Raw genomic sequence first — 20,394 nt, forward strand, 5'->3', positions numbered from 1 at the left:
GTGGAAGTATACATTGCCAAAATAACATGAACTGAAAGACAAATGGAGTAGCAGCTACATGTGTAAGGTATTTAAGGCTACAGACAAATGAATGAAGATCCGAGAGGAAGTGAAAGTGAAAGTGTGGCTGCATATAAATGTTCGTCTTCTGATTGGTGAAAAAAAAAACCTTTGCCAACAGAAGAAATTCGGGCAAACACTTCAGCCGAAAGAGGCAACAAGGGGCCTGCATTATTTAAGAAAATACTGCTTAAAGAAGTAATGCACCACATTGCTCAATGCTGGCTGCTGTTATAGAAGTGAAATATTCTTGTGTATGGCATAAAACACCAACAAACAAACAAACAAGCAAATAAAAGAAGTAATGCTACACGCCTTCAAATGGCTGTACTGTTGTATTTTGTATGTTGTAGATGATTCAGACTCAGCCTGCTTCAACAGTCAGTGTCCCAGTCTCATCAACGACTGGCCCAGGACTGTCCAGTGGTGTGCAGCCTCTCATCATCTCCACCAATCATCTGCCAGGTCTAGACACGTCGCCCACTGTGCCAATCCTCCAGCCTTCCCTTCAGACGCCATTCAATGCACAGGCAACGCCACAGCAGGCAGCGACACTCCTCCCAGCCCAGCAATTCACCCAACCACAGACCACTATCATGGCTGCTCCCACTATTCCACAACAACCACAACTTCAGCAGCATCAACAGCAACCAGTGCAGACAGTACAGGTCATGATCGCCAATATAGAGCTGCCGATTCAACAGGGCCAGACTGCAGTGCAGCTGATCGTGCCCTCCCAACAACAGGCCCAGCAAAACGTCATGTTGCACACACAGCAACAGAACACATTACTGCAACAACAACAACCTACACACATTCTACAGCAACAGCATGGCCACATTACTCCACAACAACAACAGCCCCCTCGCATCATGCAACAAGGTTCTTTTATCACAAAGCAGCAGCAGCAGCCACGGGATGCCTTGTCAAGTCAGACGCTAACGTTGCCAGTACACCTCAGACCCCCAGTGGACCACACGTATTCTCAGAGTCAGCCACCCACAAGTCAAGGCTCTGTCCGACAACAATCCCTGTCCATTACACAACCACCATTTCAATACCAAGTAGTCCAGGGGCAGCCCTGTTCTGTCGAGGCATCTCAGATGTCACCTGTAGCATCCGTTTCCATGTCAACCCCGGGATCAAATTCAGGATTCTCAGTCTTACCCCAGCCTACACAATCGAGTTCGTCCCCGCTGCAGATGCTGGCAAGTTTCACGTCAGAGCCTACTTTAGACAGCGGACAAACACTGCGACCTTCACAAGGCAGCTGGCCGTCGGAGGCATTAACGCCGTGTGCAGCGACAACATCTGTATCGCCGTCCCGGGGACTGAACCCTAACCCCGTCCAGGCGCAGACGCTGTCTCTGGCAGCGCCAGCACTGAACCTCCAGTCTGCTCTACACCAGATTTTTAGTATTGTCAGTATGAACGGCGCCAGTGCACTGGGCTCTGGATCCATGGCAGGCGATACTGGCAGCCCTGTGGCATCCCCAACCAAACCAGAGCCATCCCCGGCGCTTCATTTAGGAATGACAGCTCCTTCTTCACAACCCTGCATATCTCTTCCCACGGAAACAAGCTCCTCCCCTTCATCCTCCTCAGTGGACAGAGAACTGTCTTGCAACATGTTCATGCAGCAAGAACAAGTATTACCAAACAGCGCCTGCCTGACTCAGTCTGACCACCAGGTGGCCGCAGGTGTTGGTGAGCTGCAGCAAAACTCACCAGAAACACAGGAGAGCCCCTCAGGGGAGGTAACCAGCTCCCCATTGTCATCAGACATGATGAATCTATTGTCTGAAAACTGTGAATGAAATCTTGATCTTTGATTGGATGTCTCCACACACTGCACCAAGCCAGTCTTCATGACAAATGGAACTTAAAGAAGCTATACACTGGAGATTTTTGTTAAACAAAATCCATATTTACTAATTTAATACAATTTTCTGCATTTAATACCTAAAATGGCTAAAATTATTGTGAAATCCCATTTTGTCATGAGATCAATATTCTACGCCACGAGAGGTTGGTTTGCGTAAAGAAAAATGGTGCCAGAATTTAAACACTCTGCCTTGTGCAACACCCAGTGGAAAATGGAATTCAGATGATTGCATGTAATTGTTTTGATGGTTTGGTATAAACCTCCATTATATGGCACCTTACAGTTGGTAAGGCAAAGACGTCACCCCACAAAGGGATGACACCATACTGTCATAAAACAAAGACGTCACCCCACAAACGGATGCCACTGTACTGTCGTAAGGCAAGGACGTCACCCCACAAAGGGATGCCACTGCACTGTCGTAAGGCAAGGACGTCACCCACAAAGGGATGCCACTGTACTGTCCTAAAGCAAGGACGTCATCCCACAAAGGAATGTACTGTCGTAATGTGAACACCACATACTAGGCCAAGATCTTACCTTATTTGTGAAGTTGTGTATTATTAGCAATGACATGCATTAACAGCCAGATTTGTCACGTAATCTCATTGAAAGCGGGTAATTATTTTTAGCTTATCTGAACAAAGTACAGATGGTGACAGTGATAGTGTCCATGGTGTTTGGTTATATCATTTTTTTCACAACCATAGCAAGAGCGAGGGAGCCACCCCGACAGTGCGTAATTCTCTGTGCTGTCTATCTTCAGTGCTCCTGGCATGTGTCATGTCAAACTGTATAGGTGTAGTTCCCAGAATGTGTTTTCAAAATTAAAACAATGTGAAAAATTTACATATGCAAGCACGCAGTTTGCTGTCTATTTTTAAGGTTGAATTGATCATGCAACAAACAATACGCCCCACACACCAGTTAACCATGCTCCTAAGATCAGTCACATTTGCCATGTGCCGGAGCTATTATTTTCAACGTCAGTTCTTGTCACACTGTCATACACAAGAACAGTAAGGCTACTGTACCAGAATTCATTCTACGCCATCAAATTTAAGCAAACAGTTATCATAGTGATGCTGAAATGATTTTTTTTCTCACAAAAGATGCATTTTCCATAAAACGCTGCAAATCAGTCCTCTATACACCACGTCTATTAGGGCGTTTCCAAATATTGGCTGCAGAGGCGGTTGAAAAGGTCGAAAAATTATGGAGGTTAACTGCTGAGATTTCAATTTTGAATCCACAATGGAATGAATCTAATGTTGTATTAGAACTGCTACATTCTAATTACTACATGTGGAAACAAGCCAGTGTTTTCCTCTACCTCATTTTTTCACCATAATTGAAAGATTTATTTGATTAGACTTTCACACTGTGCTTGGGGATGATTACCTTAATATATGAAAGCAGCCAGCATTATGGTGGGGAGAAAACTGGGCTCCGGGGGCTGGGGGAGGGGTGGGGTTGGGGAGTGTATGCTGGTCTGGGGGTGGAGGTTTACCCATGACTATCCACCAGATGCTGACAGACCAGCTGACCGTAATAGAAAATAAGCTGATGGACACGTTGCCAGCCTAATTGCTCTCTCATGGGGTTCTGGAAATTTGAATGAATGAATGCTTGGGGTTTTACGTTGTACTTAACAATTTTTCAGTCATATGACAGGAGTCATTAGATGTGTTTACACATGTTGTGTTTTCTTGTGACACCAGACATGACACCTCACCTTGTCACGTTATACCGATACTGGGCCAACAAGTGCTGTTTCTTTGCCCAAACCTCTCAGTGCTGAGTGGCAAGCCAGATCCCAGGTCTTTGAGGCAGACTCTAAACTATTAGACAACTGAAGTAGTCATCTGGAAAGTGAAGAAATGATCCTCCTGTGGCCAAATAGAGCAGCACTGGTGTTCCATGTTCACCAACAGAATCAATTCTCTAGTTTCAAGGGTTGTGTTTATTTATTTGATCAGTGAGCTATGTTTATCATTTTTCCTGATAGGCTAAGCTAAAAATATTTTGCCCACCAATCAATAAGTTGCGACCATGCAAAACTCATGCCTTCAGATATTTGTGTCGAGGAATAAAGTAAATATAACCATTCAGTTTGGCGATATTGTGCCACTGTTATGTTAAAAATGAATTGTAGCTCAGTGTCTACATTATTACAATGTATCATGTTGCACTGTCATGATGAGGAGGGAAAAGGTACATCCGACGTCGATAAAACAACGTCATGTCCTGCTGCCGGGTGTTCGACAGGTCACCATCTAACAGCCTGTTTGTAATGCTGTGATCAAAGGTTTGAGAGAGGAAGGGGAGAATAGGGTCCACTATAACAGTAAGAAACAAACCACAACTACAATATACAATCCGATCTGCAACATTTATGTATTATCAAGAATGATTACAGCCATTCCTTTTCAATAACATGTACATCTGAAAATTCAGAATGCGCATCAACTGAAGTACTGACAACAACAACAACAAAAATTGTAAGAGTAACAAAGGTTACACAGGTGTGTACAACCTGGTTTATGAATGATCACATTTTCCACATTCATTCACTATGTTTTAAAAGGCAGGCCATGAGGATATGGTGGTGTGAAAATGACACGACAAACCAATCCTCACCAACTGGTGAGCACATCTGAACTGGTGAGCGTATCATGGCACATCTGAATAAATCCTAATCTCTAATATTTATTTATGGGACTTTTTTTTTTAACACTGCAACCAAGAATTTTTTACTTCCGCAATGATGGTCAGTAGTCTACGTGAAGGAAACCGGAGTGATGGGGTCAAATTCATCTTTTTGTCCTAGGTAGACAAACATTTGTCAATGTTTATAGACAACAACATTTGTCATTTGTAGACAACAACATTTGTCCTATACAGACTATCCAACAACATTTGTCCTATACAGACTATCCAACAACATTTGTCCTATGTAGACTATCCAACAACATTTATCATTTAACAATAACAGACTGTGTGGTAAACGACCTAACGTGTGCAGGATTAAGCTGTACATTTCACCTGATTTGGAGAGTTTTAGAAAAGCATTCTAAAAGTTTGTTTGGAATGTAAGAAGATATTCTAGAAAACAAAATGTAACTTTCAGTCCCACAAGTAATATTTTAAGACATTTAATTGCCATTTGTTGTGAAATTCTAGGTCATTTACAGTAAATTCTATACCGACTTTTATCAGAGATGCGCCAGAAATTCCAGGGCCATTTACAGTAAATTCTATACCGACTTTTATCAGTGATTCACCAGAAAATCCAGGGCCATTTACAGTAAATTCTATACCGACTTTTATCAGAGATGCGCCAGAAATTCCAGGGTCATTTACAGTAAATTCTATACCGACCTTTATCAGAGAGGCACCAAAAATTCCAGGGTCATTTACAGTAAATTCTATACTGACCTTTATCAGTGATTCACCAGAAATTCCAGGGCCATTTACAGTAAATTCTATACCGACTTTTATCAGAGATGCGCCAGAAATTCCAGGGCCATTTACAGTAAATTCTATACCGACCTTTATCAGAGAGGCACCAAAAATTCCAGGGTCATTTACAGTAAATTCTATACCGACTTTTATCAGAGAGGCACCAGAAATTCCAGGGTCATTTACAGTAAATTCTATACCGACTTTCATCAGAGAGGCACCAGAAATTCCAGGGCCATTTACAGTAAACTCTATACCGACCTTTATCAGAGAGGCACCAGAAATTCCAGGGCCATTTACAGTAAATTCTATACCGACTTTTATCAGAGATGCGCCAGAAATTCCAGGGCCATTTACAGTAAATTCTATACCGACCTTTATCAGAGAGGCACCAAAAATTCCAGGGTCATTTACAGTAAATTCTATACTGACCTTTATCAGTGATTCACCAGAAATTCCAGGGCCATTTACAGTAAATTCTATACCGACTTTTATCAGAGATGCGCCAGAAATTCCAGGGCCATTTACAGTAAATTCTATACCGACCTTTATCAGAGAGGCACCAAAAATTCCAGGGTCATTTACAGTAAATTCTATACCGACTTTCATCAGAGAGGCACCAGAAATTCCAGGGCCATTTACAGTAAATTCTATACCGACCTTTATCAGAGAGGCACCAAAAATTCCAGGGTCATTTACAGTAAATTCTATACCGACTTTTATCAGAGAGGCACCAGAAATTCCAGGGTCATTTACAGTAAATTCTATACCGACTTTCATCAGAGAGGCACCAGAAATTCCAGGGTCATTTACAGTAAATTCTATACCAACCTTTATCAGATATGCGCCAGAAATTCCAGGCTACAGCATTTCTTCCGTTTCAACACAAAACACCAGTGGAATATGGTGCATGTCTCTAATACTGAACAAAAGTACTAACAATAAACCTGTAAATCTGTCTGAGACGATGCAGAGTACTACTGAGGAGGAGAAACATAAGCAAAGCAATGCGCCAATGGTTAATTGGTCTCCTATGACTGTAAGTGGCTGTTTCAAGGATGAATCCAGATTTATGAAGAGTCTGACGGGGCACTCTCTGAGGTTTTTTTCTTTTTTTTTTTCCCCTGGTTTGCCAGAACCCACACCGAGTGTTGTATTACACTGCATCTCACCAAAATCCATTGGAAATCTGATCTTATGCCTAAATCTGATGCCTATATTCAAACTGCTCTTTCTAATCCCTTTTTCTAAACGAAATCAGTGACAAAATTAAGATGGATCAGAGATAATTACTAATACTCTTCTTCAGACAGACATCATACTTACTGATTTTACTAATCAGTTCAATAGACTTTTATTTTTCTTCACAGTTTCTTTAAGGGAATCCTCACAGATTCCTATAACTTTGACTTTAAAAGGAATTTGTTGAATTCCCACATTCCCCCAAAACTTGAGACCTGTGAAGATTGTGTTGATGGTACATGCCCTTAGTCCTCCTGCAGAAGATTTCATCATAGCCAAATACAGCTGCCCTTCCTATGGGATACCAGTCATTAAGGGGGAAAATCATCAAGGAAGGCAAGTCACCAAGGGAAGACAACTCATCCTGGAGACAAGTGACCAGGTCAAAAGGATAACCTTCTTCTCTACCAGCCACCAGAATATCCTCCTCCTCTTCCTCGAAATCCAGGGCCTCCAAATCCACCCCTCTGACCACCTCGGAATCCACCATATCCACTACCCTCTCTTTCCCTCCCGTAGCCACCTCTTCCGCCCCCATAGCCACCTCTTCCGCCCCCGTAGCTACCTCTTCCGCCCCCGTAGCCACCTCTTCCGCCCCCGTAGCTACCTTTTCCGCCCGCGTAGCCACCTCTACCGCCCCCATATCCGCCACTAAATCGGCCACGGTCACCTCGGAATCCTCCGCGGTCAAATCCTCTGCGGTGCGAGAAGCGTGGGAATTTACTGGGTCTGTCTCCAAAGGTTGGTCTGTCAAAAGAAAGTGATTCAAATCCTGAATTACATTTACTTCTCCTCAACATTTTAAACTTTGAGTTTTATGGTAGCAAGGCTACCAAAAAGCTCACATGTAGGAGACACATGAATGCAAAACTTCAGTTCAAGACATAAAGAGCTGAAATCGTGAATTTGCTAATTTACAGTAATTAATATGCACATGAAAATCCAGCTTGTGTCATGCTTTACATGCATGTAAAACTTCTGTCAATACATGCTGCACTTTTTGAGATACTACCCATTATGTTTAACGCAACCCCTAACATTTTGTTGAACACTGATTCTAGTTGATATTGATCAAGGTAATAAAAACCAAAACCCATATAAACCTCATGACAAGTTTGTACAGTTAGCACTGCCATGTTATGAAAAATGTCACATCCTCACAGACTGACCAATCACATGACATAAAACAAGGGTGAAAGCACATGAGTGAGTGCTTGGGGTTTAATGTCGTACTCAACAATTTTTCAGTCATATGACGACGAAGGAATTCTTAGGGTGCATGTACGTGTAGTGCGCCTCCTTGTTGCAGGACGGATTTCCACCATTCTTTTATTTAGTGCTGCTTCACTGAGACGACTTACCGAAGGCAAGTAAGCTGCCCCGCCCGAGCCATTATACTGATACTGGTCAACCAGTCGTTGCACTATCCCCTTCATGCTAAACGCCAAGCGAGGAAGTTACAACTTCCTCTTTTAAAGTCTTAGGTGTGACTCGATCAAGGATTGATCCTGGATCTAGCTGTCCCAAAGCGGACTGAAAGCACATGGCATAAGGCCAGAAAGGAATCCAGCATGAGTTGGTCTCACAGCGACTGCACTGGTGAGAGAACCCTGGGTCATTGCATCACAAACTACCTCACGACACATTCACATCGATAGCTTAGAAATTTGCTTCGAATCGATTCCCTAAAATCATCAGCCTCTTGCATTAATATTCGAGACTATACATCATGGCAGTTCATTCCCACGAGACAGAGGCAAACAAACCACGAGTTGAAAACTAACATGGCAAAAGAACAGCACTGGAAGATATTCTGAGAACTATGGATGACAATACCAGGGAATTACAGTATTTTAGACAATAGCACAATCTGCTCAGCATGCATAAATTATCAATACCAACAAAGCCTAACTTTGGACACACATGTACATGTACAAGGCCGTGACGCAGAGTTTTGTGTTCACCTCCATGTGATTTACACAATATTTTCACCTCTATACCCATCTTGTGCCAGTTTATCACATCAGCACACATACCTCTTTTCCCTGCTTTCTGCCCGAGCTACATCATAGTCGCCAGCATTGGATTTGGATAGCGCTTTCATCACGCTCAGAAGGCCTTCCTCCTGTTCTCCAGGGGTTGTCACGCTCTCGGGGTCCTTGGTAGCACGCACCAGGAGTGCCTCCAGGGCTGGCCTGAGGCCGACGACCTTGGCAGCCACAGTGAACTCCATCGCAAGAGTGATCCTGTCAAATGTGGTTTATTTATCTCTTTATTTGATTGAACAAGTGACTGATTTCATGTCATATTACACTAAGGTCTTTCATCAAATTACTCCATAATCAAAAATATTTGAATATACTCTTACAACAGAGGGAGAAAATAGGGAAAAAAAAAACAAAAAAGAAAAAAAAAAACAAGCGAAAATTGCAATAGCTACAACATCCTCAGTATAAAACTTCATGTCATCTTGTACCAAAGCCCTTCATCAATCGACTCCATACTCAAAAATATTCAAATGTACACTTATAAGACTGGTCTGCCAGCAACTTGTGGATGGTCGTGTGTTTTCCCCGGACTGTGCCCGGTTTCTTCCCACCATAATGCTGGTCGCTGTCGTGTGGCGGAAATATTCTTGAGTATGGCGTAAAACACCAATCAAATAAATAAATAAATAGCTTATAAGAATAAATAAGGAAAATAAAAACAGGCAAAAATTGCAATAGTTACAACTGCCTCAGTATAGGACTTTATGTCATCTTGTGCCAAGGCCCCTCACTAAATAACTGCCCCATCTTAAAAAGATATCCAGACTAAATGACAGGCTGTAAAAACTTTTTGAAAGGATGACTGACTTACAGAGCAATTATATACAAGCCAAGAAAAGAGAAAAAAAAAATGCTAAAAACAAGAGAAAAAGAGATGTTTTTATTTTGAGGTCCTATTTCCTGTGTTGAAGTGGTCACATACCATTTGTCGAGTATAACTTGTCCCTCTTCCCACGTGACAGAGCGTGACCCGAACAGTAGGAGCTGTAGGGGAGTGACCATGGTCATCTGTTTGCATGACACAGCATGTGTGCGGATCTGTGAGGCGGGGAGTGAATTAATACTCATAAATATTCGTTTTTTACATACTACAGGGCACAACTGTCTTATAGCTCTGTCTTAAATACCACACTAACAGATGTCTCAGTTTCAAAATGCATTATTAAATCGAGTCTCAAATTGAAATTTAGATAAAATCGCTTTTGTTTCTGTCACTTATTGAAGCAGTTTTTTAAATTTGTACTGAAGTCTTTTGTACTGAAGTCTTTTGTACTGAAGTCTTTGGTAGAAGTCTCTTGTACTAAAGTCTTTGGCAGTGAAGTCTTTAACTAAGTCTTTTAGTTTTATTACACAAGGCTCTGTTTCAACTCAATAGCATTTTTAGAGCCAAATAAAATTTAGAATAGATTATTTTCGGAGCTGAATGTTATATTTCTCCAGTAGAGCATCATCTTACCTTCCCAACAAACCTGAACAAATCCTTTCTAAGATCGACAGATCTCTTCCTAATCAGGCAAATTGTACAACTTAGTCATGTGTGAAACTTTTGGTAATTTACCTGCAGACAAGTGGACTCACCTTTTCCCCGAAGATGAAGAATGGTGATGGGAAGAAGATCTCCTGGTTTGAGCAGTTGACAGAGGATTTGTGAACAAGTCCAGACTTGCTTTCTGTGGTCAGAACCTTACGCTTTTCCTGGTGGTAGCAGACATTTGGGTACAGGCCCAGCGAGAGCAGTGTGATTACCTGACAAACAGATGTTCATCAAAAAGTCAACAACTGATAACGGACAAACTTTTGTGGGTAAGCTACTCTTCCTGGTAGCAGACATTTGAGTACAGGCCCAGCGAGAGCAGTGTGATTACCTGACAAACAGGTGTTCACCAAAAAGTCAACAACTGATAACAGACAAACTTTTGTGGGTAAGCTACTCTTCCTGGTAGCAGACATTTGGGTACAGGCCCAGCAAGAGCAGTGTGATTACCTGACAAACAGATGTTCACCAAAAAGTCAACAACTGATAACGGACAAACTTTTGTGGGTAAGCTACTCTTCCTGGTGGTAGCAGACATTTGAGTACAGGCCCAGTGAGAGCAGTGCGATTACCTGACAAACAGATGTTCACCAAAAAGTCAACAACTGATAACGGACAAACTTTTGTGGGTAAGCTACTCTTCCTGGTAGCAGACATTTGGGTACAGGCCCAATGAGAGCAGTGTGATTACCTGACAAACAGATGTTCACCAAAAAGACAACAACTGATAACGGACAAACTTTTGTGGGTAAGCTACTCTTCCTGGTGGTAGCAGACATTTGGGTACAGGCCCAGCGAGAGCAGTGTGATTACCTGACAAACAGATGTTCACCAAAAAGTCAACAACTGATAACGGACAAACTTTTGTGGGTAAGCTACTCTTCCTGGTAGCAGACATTTGGGTACAGGCCCAATGAGAGCAGTGTGATTACCTGACAAACAGATGTTCACCAAAAAGACAACAACTGATAACGGACAAACTTTTGTGGGTAAGCTACTCTTCCTGGTGGTAGCAGACATTTGGGTACAGGCCCAGCGAGAGCAGTGTGATTACCTGACAAACAGGTGTTCACCAAAAAGTCAACAACTGACAACGGACAAACTTTTGTGCGTAAGCTACTCTTCCTGGTGGTAGCAGACATTTGAGTACAGGCCCAGCGAGAGCAGTGTGATTACCTGACAAACAGATGTTCACCAAAAAGTCAACAACTGATAACGGACAAACTTTTGTGGGTAAGCTGCTCTTCCTGGTGGTAGCAGACATTTGAGTACAGGCCCAGCGAGAGCAGTGTGATTACCTGACAGACAGATGTTCACCAAAAAGTCAACAACTGATAACGGACAAACTTTTGTGGGTAAGCTACCCTTCCTGATGGTAGCAGACATTTGGGTACAGGCCCAGCGAGAGCAGTATGATTACCTGACAAACAGATGTTCACCAAAAAGTCAACAACTGATAACGGACAAACTTTTGTGGGTAAGCTACTCTTCCTGGTGGTAGCAGACATTTGAGTACAGGCCCAGCCAGAGCAGTGTGATTACCTGACAGACAGATGTTCACCAAAAAGTCAACAACTGATAACGGACAAACTTTTGTGGGTAAGCTACTCTTCCTGGTGGTAGCAGACATTTGGGTTCCAGCCCAGCGAGAGCAGTGTGATTACCTGACAAACAGATGTTCACCAAAAAGTCAACAACTGATAACGGACAAACTTTTGTGGGTAAGCTACTCTTCCTGGTAGCAGACATTTGGGTACAGGCCCAGCGAGAGCAGTGTGATTACCTGACAGACAGATGTTCATCAAAAAGTCAACAACTGATAACGGACAAACTTTTGTGGGTAAGCTACTCTTCCTGGTGGTAGCAGACATTTGAGTACAGGCCCAGCGAGAGCAGTGTGATTACCTGACAGACAGATGTTCATCAAAAAGTCAACAACTGATAACGGACAAACTTTTGTGGGTAAGCTACTCTTCCTGGTGGTAGCAGACATTTGAGTACAGGCCCAGCCAGAGCAGCGTGATTACCTGACAGACAGATGTTCACCAAAAAGTCAACAACTGATAACGGACAAACTTTTGTGGGTAAGCTACCCTTCCTGGTGGTAGCAGACATTTGAGTACAGGCCCAGCCAGAGCAGTGTGATTACCTGACAAACAGATGTTCACCAAAAAGTCAACAACTGATAACGGACAAACTTTTGTGGGTAAGCTACTCTTCCTGGTGGTAGCAGACATTTGAGTACAGGCCCAGCCAGAGCAGTGTGATTACCTGACAGACAGATGTTCACCAAAAAGTCAACAACTGATAACGGACAAACTTTTGTGGGTAAGCTACTCTTCCTGGTGGTAGCAGACATTTGAGTACAGGCCCAGCGAGAGCAGTGTGATTACCTGACAGACAGATGTTCACCAAAAAGTCAACAACTGATAACGGACAAACTTTTGTGGGTAAGCTACTCTTCCTGGTGGTAGCAGACATTTGAGTACAGGCCCAGCCAGAGCAGTGTGATTACCTGACAGACAGATGTTCACCAAAAAGTCAACAACTGATAACGGACAAACTTTTGTGGGTAAGCTGCTCTTCCTGGTGGTAGCAGACATTTGAGTACAGGCCCAGCCAGAGCAGTGTGATTACCTGACAAACAGATGTTCACCAAAAAGTCAACAACTGATAACGGACAAACTTTTGTGGGTAAGCTACTCTTCCTGGTGGTAGCAGACATTTGGGTACAGGCCCAGTGAGAGCAGTGTGATTACCTGACAAACAGATGTTCATAAAAAAGTCAACAACTGATAACGGACAAACTTTTGTGGGTAAGCTACCCTTCCTGGTGGTAGCAGACATTTGAGTACAGGCCCAGCGAGAGCAGTGTGATTACCTGACAAACAGATGTTCACCAAAAAGTCAACAACTGATAACGGACAAACTTTTGTGGGTAAGCTACTCTTCCTGGTGGTAGCAGACATTTGAGTACAGGCCCAGCCAGAGCAGTGTGATTACCTGACAGACAGATGTTCACCAAAAAGTCAACAACTGATAACGGACAAACTTTTGTGGGTAAGCTACTCTTCCTGGTGGTAGCAGACATTTGGGTACAGGCCCAGCGAGAGCAGTGTGATTACCTGACAGACAGATGTTCACCAAAAAGTCAACAACTGATAACGGACAAACTTTTGTGGGTAAGCTACTCTTCCTGGTGGTAGCAGACATTTGGGTACAGGCCCAGCGAGAGCAGTGTGATTACCTGACAGACAGATGTTCACCAAAAAGTCAACAACTGATAACGGACAAACTTTTGTGGGTAAGCTACTCTTCCTGGTGGTAACAGACATTTGAGTACAGGCCCAGCGAGAGCAGTGTGATTACCTGACAGACAGATGTTCACCAAAAAGTCAACAACTGATAGCGGACAAACTTTTGTGGGTAAGCTACCCTTCCTGGTGGTAGCAGACATTTGAGTACAGGCCCACCGAGAGCAGTGTGATTACCTGACAGACAGATGTTCACCAAAAAGTCAACAACTGATAACGGACAAACTTCTGTGGGTAAGCTACTCTTCCTGGTGGTAGCAGACATTTGGGTACAGGCCCAGCGAGAGCAGTGTGATTACCTGACAGACAGATGTTCATAAAAAAGTCAACAACTGATAACGGACAAACTTTTGTGGGTAAGCTACTCTTCCTGGTGGTAGCAGACATTTGAGTACAGGCCCAGCGAGAGCAGTGTGATTACCTGACAGACAGATGTTCACCAAAAAGTCAACAACTGATAACGGACAAACTTTTGTGGGTAAGCTACTCTTCCTGGTAGCAGACATTTGGGTACAGGCCCAGCAAGAGCAGTGTGATTACCTGACAAACAGATGTTCACCAAAAAGTCAACAACTGATAACGGACAAACTTTTGTGGGTAAGCTGCTCTTCCTGGTAGCAGACATTTGGGTACAGGCCCAGCCAGAGCAGTGTGATTACCTGACAGACAGATGTTCACCAAAAAGTCAACAACTGATAACGGACAAACTTTTGTGGGTAAGCTACTCTTCCTGGTGGTAGCAGACATTTGGGTACAGGCCCAGCGAGAGCAGTGTGATTACCTGACAGACAGATGTTCACCAAAAAATCAACAACTGATAACGGACAAACTTTTGTATGTAAGCTACAAGAGTATTTTTCCTGGTGGCATCAGATGATTAGGAGCAGGCCCTGTGGAAGTGGTGTGACTACCAGACAGAGAGACAAACAGACAGACAGACAGACATTTTTAGGAATATGGTCAGATACTGTGTTTGCACTAACTACATGAAGGACTTACCACATCCAGTTTTGTGTCAGGACCGCTAAAACTGAGCACATCGGGCGTGAAGCATTCCTCAGGGAACCCCTCGTTCACAAGAATGTCCCTCAATTGGTACTGGAAGAGAGAGAGAAAGAATGATTTCAGCTTTAAAGGGGAACGTTATCACAATGTCAGAAACTATAACAAAAACACAAAAATCACACACACACACACACACACACAGCTGGGCCATAAAATTACAACAATTTAGCTTCACTGGCACTATTATCCCAGAATAAGTTAAACAATGTAAACCAATAACTACAGACACCAGATGTGCTCACAGTTACCTTAGCCTCACAGGTCATCCTCAGTGTGGGTAGGAACAGAGACACTATCAACATATAACACAAAAGATAGCCACACTAACCTGGTGTACCACATACAGTGGACAACAGATGTGCTCACAGTTATCTTAGCCTCACAGGTCATCCTCAGTGTGGGTAGGGACAGAGACACTATCAACATATAACACAACAGATAGCCACACTAACCTGGTGTACCACACACAGTGGACACCAGATGTGCTCACAGTTATCTTAGCCTCACAGGTCATCCTCAGTGTGGGAAGGGACAGACAGTATCAACATATAACACAACAGATAGCCACACTAACCTGGTGTGCCACACATGGTGGACACCAGATGTGCTCACAGTTATCTAAGCCTCACAGGTCATCCTCAGTGTGGGTAGGGACAGACAGTATCAACATATAACACAACAGATAGCCACACTAACCTGGTGTGCCACACACAGTGGACAACAGATGTGCTCACAGTTATCTTAGCCTCACAGGTCATCCTCAGTGTGGGTAGGGACAGAGACACTATCAACATATAACACAAAAGATAGCCACACTAACCTGGTGTACCACACACAGTGGACACCAGATGTGCTCACAGTTATCTTAGCCTCACAGGTCATCCTCAGTGTGGGTAGGGACAGACAGTATCAACATATAACACAACAGATAGCCACACTAACCTGGTGTACCACACACAGTGGACACCAGATGTGCTCACAGTTATCTTAGCCTCACAGGTCATCCTCAGTGTGGGTAGGGACAGAGACACTATCAACATATAACACAAAAGATAGCCACACTAACCTGGTGTACCACACACAGTGGACACCAGATGTGCTCACAGTTATCTTAGCCTCACAGGTCATCATCAGTGTGGGTAGGAACAGAGACACTATCAACATATAACACAACAGATAGCCACACTAACCTGGTGTACCACACACAGTGGACACCAGATGTGCTCACAGTTATCTTAGCCTCACAGGTCATCCTCAGTGTGGGTAGGGACAGAGACACTATCAACATATAACACAAAAGATAGCCACACTAACCTGGTGTACCACACACAGTGGACACCAGATGTGCTCACAGTTATCTTAGCCTCACAGGTCATCCTCAGTGTGGGTAGGGACAGACAGTATCAACATATAACACAACAGATAGCCACACTAACCTTGTGTACCACACACAGTGGACACCAGATGTGCTCACAGTTACCTTAGCCTCACAGGTCATCCTCAGTGTGGGTAGGGACAGAGACACTATCAACATATAACACAAAAGACAGCCACACTAACCTGGTGTACCACATACAGTGGACACCAGATGTGCTCACAGTTACCTTAGCCTCACAGGTCATCCTCATTGTGGATAGAGACAGAGACACTATCAACATATAACACAAAAGATAGCCACACTAACCTGGTGTACCACACACAGTGGACACCAGATGTGCTCACAGTTACCTTAGCCTCACAGGTCATCCTCAGTGTGGGTAGGGACAGAGACTTGTGGTCACAGAAACTCATCTCAGCATCTTCTCCGTTGGCTCTGTCAGATGAAACATGGGTCAAGGTAAGAATATCTCATCAGCAATACTTAACACATTGTACGTGGATGTCCTGTAATATTTCATCATTTAGTATGTTTGTAAGATGTACTAGTATGTTAAAGCATATTGTGACAGTAAAATTCTGTGTAAAAAACTAAATCCAACTTTACCATTCTGTATGTGTAGTTCTGAATTTGGATAACCCAACCAATGCAGGAGTGAGCGAGTGAGTGAAAGTTTTAACATAGCTTTCCCCAACCAATGTACATGTAGTTGTCTCTAAAATCAAATTGAACTAGAATTCGGATTTCTGATATATCCCTCCCCTCGCCTCCAGTCTCCCAACATTTCCAAAAATTAAAAAAAGGAAAGTAAGAAAACCTTCAAATAAACAACAGGATTTCAGGAAGCTTTGTTTGGCTTCATACAGATTATGAAAATAAGTACCTGACTGCCATTCAGTTTAAGCATGCACAAGTTCAGTTGATAGGCAAGATAACTTTCATCAAAATCAGGCCAGTAGTTTGGGAGGATATACATGGATAAAATAAGAATAAACGGAAAACATGCAGTTATCTGGTGCAGTTGTCCTAAATGATCGTAATTTTGAAACCTTTGTTTACCTCTACAAACACACATTTTGCAGCAAAGTTTTAAGGCCAAATGCCTCTATGTTGACGCTGTCTTTACCTGGCTTCCTCCCACAGCTGAAAGGCATTGAGCAGTGCCACGTGGTCACTATGACGCGTCCCTGCCAGGTTCTTGTGCACCCAGGAGAGCCGGCGTCTGTCCGCCGGAGTGATGAAAGGCTCGGGGAAGGTGGTGCTGGCTGCGATGGTACACATGGCGTCACCCACACTGATAACACAAAGATAAGGTCAGTCAGGGTTAAGGGGTACAGGTCCTTTATACAACCATCACTGTGTCCCCACAAAATACAAGCGCACATATGTATGTATCTGTAATAAGATTGCTGTTTAACACTACATTCAAGAATTTATACCACATGGCAGTCAATCTGAAAAGGCAGTGCTCTGTGTTAAATCACTGGCCTTAAACATGTTACTGACAAATTTTCCCAAGTGTGATGTGCACACCTGCAAGTGATATCTGTGGAAGACCCAAGACTGGTGGAACTAAGATAAAAAAAAAAAAACCCTCCACGATCACTGATGATTTCTTGTTGTCACCAAGACACTACAAATGTGCACACCTGCAAGTGATATTTGTGGAAGACCCAAGTTTGGTGGAACTAAAACCAAAAAAAAACCCCTCTACCATCACTGATGATTTCTTGTTGTCATCAAAACCCTACACAATGTGCAAACCTGCAAGTGATATTTGTGGATAGATGCAAGATTGGTGGAGCTAAGACCACAACAACCCCTCCAGGATCACCGATGATTTCTTGTTTTCACCAAGACCCTACAGACAGTGAGAACAAGGGATCTATGGTTGAACCCACACCTTGAGCACCTGGTAGTCAGAAGGAACGTACCTTACTCTCCAAGCTATACATGTCCCTTGTGCACCTGGTGGTCAGAAGGAACCTACCTCACTCACTAAGCTACACATGTCCCTTGTGCACCTGGTGGTCAGAAGGAACCTACCTTACTCAATAAGCTACACATGTCCCTTGTGCACCTGGTGGTCAGAAGGAACCTACCTTACTCTCTAAGCTATACATGTCCCTTGTGCACCTGGTGGTCAGAAGGAACCTACCTTACTCACTAAGCTACACATGTCCCTTGTGCACCTGGTGGTCAGAAGGAACCTACCTCACTCACTAAGCTATACATGTCCCTTGTGCACCTGGTGGTCAGAAGGAACGTACCTTACTCTCTAAGCTATACATGTCCCTTGTGCACCTGGTGGTCAGAAGGAACCTACCTCACTCACTAAGCTACACATGTCCCTTGTGCACCTGGTGGTCAGAAGGAACCTACCTCACTCACTCAGCTATACACGTCCCTTGTGCACCTGGTGGTCAGAAGGAACGTACCTCACTCACCAAGCTATACACGTCCCTTGTGCACCTGGTTGTCAGAAGGAACGTACCTTACTCACTAAGCTACACACGTCCCTTGTGTACCTGGTGGTCAGAAGGAATGTACCTTACTCACTAAGCTACACATGTCCCTTGTGCACCTGGTGGTCAGAAGGAACCTACCTCACTCACTAAGCTACACATGTCCCTTGTGCACCTGGTTGTCAGAAGGAACCTACCTCACTCACTAAGCTACACATGTCCCTTGTGCACCTGGTAGTCAGAAGGAACCTACCTCACTCACTAAGCTACACATGTCCCTTGTGCACCTGGTTGTCAGAAGGAACCTACCTCACTCACTAAGCTACACATGTCTCTTGTGCACCTGGTGGTCAGAAGAAACGTACCTTACTCACTAAGCTACACACGTCCCTTGTGCACCTGGTGGTCAGAAGGAACCTACCTCACTCACCAAGCTATACACGTCCCTTGTGCACCTGGTGGTCAGAAGGAACCTACCTCACTCACTTAGCTACACACGTCCCTTGTGCACCTGGTGGTCAGAGGGAACGAACCTCACTCACTAAGCTATACACGTCCCTTGTGCACCTGGTGGTCAGAGGGAACGTACCTTACTCACTAAGCTATACACGTCCCTTGTGCACCTGGTTGTCAGAAGGAACCTACCTCACTCACTAAGCTATACACGTCCCTTGTGCACCTGGTGGTCAGAGGGAACGTACCTTACTCTCTAAGCTATACACGTCCCTTGTGCACCTGGTGGTCAGAAGGAACGTACCTTACTCTCTAAGCTACACATGTCCCTTGTGTACCTGGTTGTCAGAAGGAACCTACCTCACTCACTAAGCTATACACGTCCCTTGTGCACCTGGTGGTCAGAGGGAACGTACCTTACTCTCTAAGCTACACATGTCCCTTGTGCACCTGGTTGTCAGAAGGAACGTACCTCACTCACTTAGCTACACACGTCCCTTGTGCACCTGGTGGTCAGAGGGAACGAACCTCACTCACTAAGCTACACATGTCCCTTGCTCCCACCATAACAAGAAGCAATCACACCATCAATGCAAGAGTCTGTGCTTTGTTTATGCATTTTGTTCCCTTATTATCTGACTGGTTAGAACATCAATCTGAATAACCATCAACCCTACCATCAATCAACCATTGATTTAGCTAAGACAGCAACCCCACCATTATTAATAGCCGTCTAGTTTCTCCACTTAAGCACAAGTAGTCCCAACAAAGGGCAAGGTCATAAAGTCTAAAGGTCAAAGAACACACATGGATGATACGAAAGTGAAAGCAGTCTAAAAACTGTATATCATAGATACTGTGGGTTTAAAGCATTAGGGCACAGGCCACAGCGATGTCTAGGTGACCTGAATTAATATTAATATACCTGACTACGTTGAAGGTTTGACAGGGTGTAAAAACTTTAATCAAAATGGTCACCTATGCAGCAAATCTTGCCTGTTAAGGCTCTAGAAGCCAGATATGGTGGCCATAAATCCAATAATTTATTTATTTGATGAGCTGGACATGAACTCACAGTGACTACATTGGTGGGAGTCTTCTGGGTCATTGGACTGTGCTGGCAGGGTCAGCCACAGAGGGTCAACAGAGGGTCAGCAGAGGGCTCCCCCGCCCCCCCCCCCCCCCCAACCAAAGCCAATAATAAATATAAAATAACAGCAGAACATGGGAATGAAACCATTAAGGTCTTATGTCTTCAGAACAAAGACACGACCTCCCACAATTCATCTCACCGAAACAGACAGCCGTATATGATCATCTTTCCTAGTCGGGGTTCAATTGGCATTTTCGCAAGAATTCGTCCCAGGGGAGTTAACTCTTCATTGTCATCCAAGGCTCTCATGTCTACAATGGTATCACAGTGCATCTGAGCTGTTAAATTACATGCAACAGATACATCAAAGTCCATGACGTAACAAAACCGCTATT

General features: G+C 43.7%; 2 protein-coding genes across 3 annotated transcripts in view; one reads left to right on the forward strand and one right to left on the reverse strand.

The window, feature by feature from the left end:
* LOC135480256 (mucin-2-like) overlaps nt 1-3,334 on the forward strand; it is a 29,388-nt gene extending 26,054 nt beyond the window's left edge. For both annotated transcript variants that reach the window (XM_064760042.1, XM_064760043.1), the window contains exon 14: nt 414-3,334. In XM_064760042.1, coding sequence (XP_064616112.1) covers nt 414-1,877 — 1,464 coding nt within the window. In that variant the 3' untranslated portion in view covers nt 1,878-3,334. The remainder of the gene's footprint in view (nt 1-413) is intronic.
* A 3,711-nt stretch (nt 3,335-7,045) lies between these two features.
* LOC135481043 (ATP-dependent RNA helicase A-like) overlaps nt 7,046-20,394 on the reverse strand; it is a 65,631-nt gene continuing 52,282 nt past the window's right edge. Inside the window, 8 exon segments of the mRNA XM_064760974.1 lie at nt 7,046-7,396; nt 8,686-8,895; nt 9,620-9,735; nt 10,276-10,443; nt 14,545-14,643; nt 16,339-16,423; nt 17,115-17,282; nt 20,199-20,310. Coding sequence (XP_064617044.1) covers nt 7,054-7,396; nt 8,686-8,895; nt 9,620-9,735; nt 10,276-10,443; nt 14,545-14,643; nt 16,339-16,423; nt 17,115-17,282; nt 20,199-20,310 — 1,301 coding nt within the window. The 3' untranslated portion in view covers nt 7,046-7,053.

The sequence above is a fragment of the Liolophura sinensis genome, chromosome 13 (genome assembly GCF_032854445.1).
Source record: "Liolophura sinensis isolate JHLJ2023 chromosome 13, CUHK_Ljap_v2, whole genome shotgun sequence".
NCBI classification, from domain to species: domain Eukaryota; kingdom Metazoa; phylum Mollusca; class Polyplacophora; order Chitonida; family Chitonidae; genus Liolophura; species Liolophura sinensis.